Source organism: Egretta garzetta, unplaced genomic scaffold (genome assembly GCF_000687185.1).
Source record: "Egretta garzetta isolate BGI_Z169 unplaced genomic scaffold, ASM68718v1 scaffold451, whole genome shotgun sequence".
Taxonomy (NCBI): domain Eukaryota; kingdom Metazoa; phylum Chordata; class Aves; order Pelecaniformes; family Ardeidae; genus Egretta; species Egretta garzetta.
In genome coordinates, this window is record NW_009258552.1 from 695,955 (window position 1) to 699,463 (window position 3,509).

The 3,509-nt window shown below is 40.2% G+C and overlaps 1 protein-coding gene across 9 annotated transcripts in view; it reads left to right on the plus strand.

The window, feature by feature from the left end:
* Positions 1-3,509, plus strand: part of FAM120A (family with sequence similarity 120A) — a 61,964-nt gene that overhangs the window by 24,005 nt on the left and 34,450 nt on the right. For all 9 annotated transcript variants that reach the window (XM_035903319.1, XM_035903322.1, XM_035903325.1 and 6 more), the window contains exon 8: positions 585-672. In XM_035903319.1, coding sequence (XP_035759212.1) covers positions 585-672 — 88 coding nt within the window. The remainder of the gene's footprint in view (positions 1-584; positions 673-3,509) is intronic.

A 3,509-nucleotide genomic window follows, 5' to 3' on the forward strand; every position in this document is an offset into this window, starting at 1 on the left:
TGGGCGGCGGGGGGGGGGGGGGTGGGGGGGTGTGTGATGTGGTCGGTCGACTTTAAATATTATCATGTGTTTTGCTTAGTAAATCAAATAAGTTTGTATAGCTTCCATGGAGCGTAGAACTAGAACTGCATCTGCTTTAGAAAAAACAGTATTTTTCAGCTTTTTTATAGTGTTGCCATATGCATTTTATGCAATAAATTTTGAATAAATTTAATAAATGAAATCTAGACAGTGTCCTTTAAATCACAGTTTGTAGAAATAGATTTATAATTGAGGGAAATCACTTGGCATAGTGGCAAATATTTAAAGTTCAATCAGGAATTCTTCCTGTGTGAACATTATTTAATCATTGTAATATACAGCTTTTAAATACAGTCCAAATGTTGACATAGTGTAAATGAATAAATGTTGGTTAAATTAATAGCCTCTTCCAGACTCCTACAAATTGACATTTCTAATATATAGCATCCCTTAAAATCAGAGTCCTCTCTGACCCATGGTTCCAGTAACAGTCACCAAGGATTTAGCTCATGGTATCCTAAACAGCACTTTAACACCATGTTTTTCTTTATGTTGTCCTTCAGCCATGTCAGTGGGAACAAAATAGGCTGGGAAAAAACAGGAACCCAGTCAGAAAGTCAGACGCGTGGGGAGCTGGGAGACCAAACAAAGGTAATTCCTTAAGTTCCAAACATCACAATTTATTATTTTGTGCTTTATGAGTAGAATTTTCAATATTGATCTTTAAGATTTAGTATGAACTTCTACAGCTTTTTGTGAAGCGCAAAACAACAGCTTTAAAGTGCAGTAAGGCATTTTCCAAGGAATGTTGTAGCATATACATAAAAATGAAAATTAAATAGGATGTGTTAGAAAATAATAGATATAAAATAGAAACTAATAAACTTGTTTACTCCTTAGCTAACAATCTCATCCTTGGATATTGCTGCCTGTGTTTACGGTAGTGTGTGATTTTTACTTTTACTGTGGCGTGAGCAGTCTTAAGCGTCCATCAGTCCAGGGTCCGTGTCACATAACCTACAGTGTCTTGAGGTTGGCTCTAACACACATTTCATGTTGGCCACAAACCATTATAGGTATATTAAAGTTCAGCTGGGGAGTAAAAGTCCTTTATAACCGCCCGGTATGAATTTCATGTAGTACATTTCAAAGTAGGTCTGTGGGACCAGTTAGAATATACTGCTACTTAGTTAAGTAAGGGTGGAGTAACTAAGTCCTTGGTAAAGATGTAACATTATCCTATCAAACTTCTTCAAGATTTTAGTGTTGTCAAATCAAGAGTGTGGTGTCCTGTATTCCAAGTCTGAAATGTGTTTAGAAAGAACATTCAAAGCATTTGCACTCAGTATCTCTGCGTCTTCATGATGGAATTGCACACCAACTGTCAACTGTGTGTCAAAAAGCCCGCTCAGGAGTGAGTTATGCTGTAGACAAACAGAACATTTTCCCTGTACCTTTGGCATAGAAATTCCAGTAAACTTGGGCTTTGTGCTTAAAATATCAAGCTGATGATTTCATCCATCAGTGGTTATTATTTTTGCAGACTACGCCCCGTACGATAACTGTATCTGCCTGCAGATTAGTCACCGTATGCAAATGCTAATTTGACCTATTACATTCCTTTCTTCTCCGTATTCTGGGCCATGTCTGAAGCCCGGTGCATCCCGGTCAGAGCTGCGGCCCCGTGCGTGCGGCACAGCCCAGTGCCCTGCAGAGGCGGGGAGCGGAGCCGGGTGAGGGATGGGTGGGACCCTCTGCATGGCATGGCTGGCTGCCTGCCTGCAGCCTTACACACAGAGAGCTGTGTAAGCGGCAATTAAACTTCCCAATAGATGCATGCATGCAATCCAACTTAAATGCATCCAATTTAACGTATAAATGCTTGTGAGTTTTAATTGCCTATATATATTTTTTTTTAATATCAAACCACCTCTTTGGCCTTCAGTAGCAGAAGACAGTTGCATCTGTTTAGCATGACAGGGAGGATTATGACTAAATTTTGTAGATGAACTCATTTCCTAGAGAGGTATATATTAATGATTAAAAAAAAAAGAAATACTTCCTGAAGATTTCAATGGAATGAGCTGTGTGAATTTCTGAGGTAATTTTAAATGCTGAAAATCTAGCATAGATCAGACAAGCAGCAGCGATCTTGACACTCTTTTCCCTTGACTTAAATGTCAAAATTCCTTGCTTGTGGTTGTCTCGTCGCATGATTAGACATGAGAGGTATGCTCATCTCATTTGGGTGGATGTATGTTACTAAAGAAAAAAAAAACAACCAGCTTTTAACTGTGGTGGTTCCTCAGCTTAGGTATTTGAATACCGCTGGACCAGATCCAGAAAGAACCTGGGCAGTGCAAACAGGGAAGGCACTGCTATCCTTTGGGGGTTTTTTTGTCATCTTTGCTCCATGTCCCCGGTAATGGGCAGTTCTGTAAACTTCTCCTTGTGGTCCAGCATCACTGACTCTTAGTTGTTGGGGTAGTGGAAGACGGGGGCAAAAATCTTTAAACTGATAAATATATGTGATAATTTGACATGGATTTAATAGATAGAGCTGTGATAGCTCACATGTTTATAGAAACATTCAATATTAGTATGTTGTGTTAAAGTGTTCTGGTTTATAAGTTTTAACCATTTCTTCTCTATTTTTATAAATAAAACAAAGTCTGGATTACCAGGTCTAAAATAAAATTTTTCAGTAACATCCTCTTTGATGTGTGCAGAAAATGTAATCTGAAGATACTGTTGCCCCTTTGATATTTTGCTAGAGCATGTTTTTACCAATACACACCTTCCTATGGAAGGTTTTTGGAGGTTGTGTGGGGTTTTTTTGTTTTTACATGCAGGTTTGTATTTTTCATAAGAGCCTGAAGTGAACAAGCTGAGCTCGTTTGGGCCTATTTTTTGTGTTACTTGTTCTGTGGGATTTCATGGCTTTGGCCATTTCTGTTTCCGCTTTGCTTTTAGTCTTACAAAGCATGTGAAATTTTGTACACAAATTGTGAAAATACTCAATGCAGGATGTATCATCAAGTGAACAAAATGGAAACGAGGGGTGTTTGGCTGTGAAGGTGACGAGGCCGACAGCTCAGACGAGATGCCTCTATACAAATGCACGCAGCATGGGAAACAAACAGGAGGAGTTGGAAACTATCGTGCTGCTAGAAAGCTACGACCTGACTGCTATTACGGAAACTTGGTGGGACGAATCCCATGACTGGAATGTAGCTATTGATGGCTACAGGCTGTTCAGAAGGGACAGGCGAGGAAGGAGGGGTGGGGGCGTTGCCCTTAACATCAAGAAATCATTTCAGTGCGAAGAGCTGACCCTGAAGAACAGCCACGAGCAGGTTGAAAGCTTATGGGTAAGAATCAGAGAGAGAGGCAGCAAAGGGAGCCTGGTGGTTGGTGTCTACTACAGGCCGCCAGATCAAGGGGAGCCGACTGACGAAGAGTTCTTCCTCCAACTCCGGGAGGCTTCG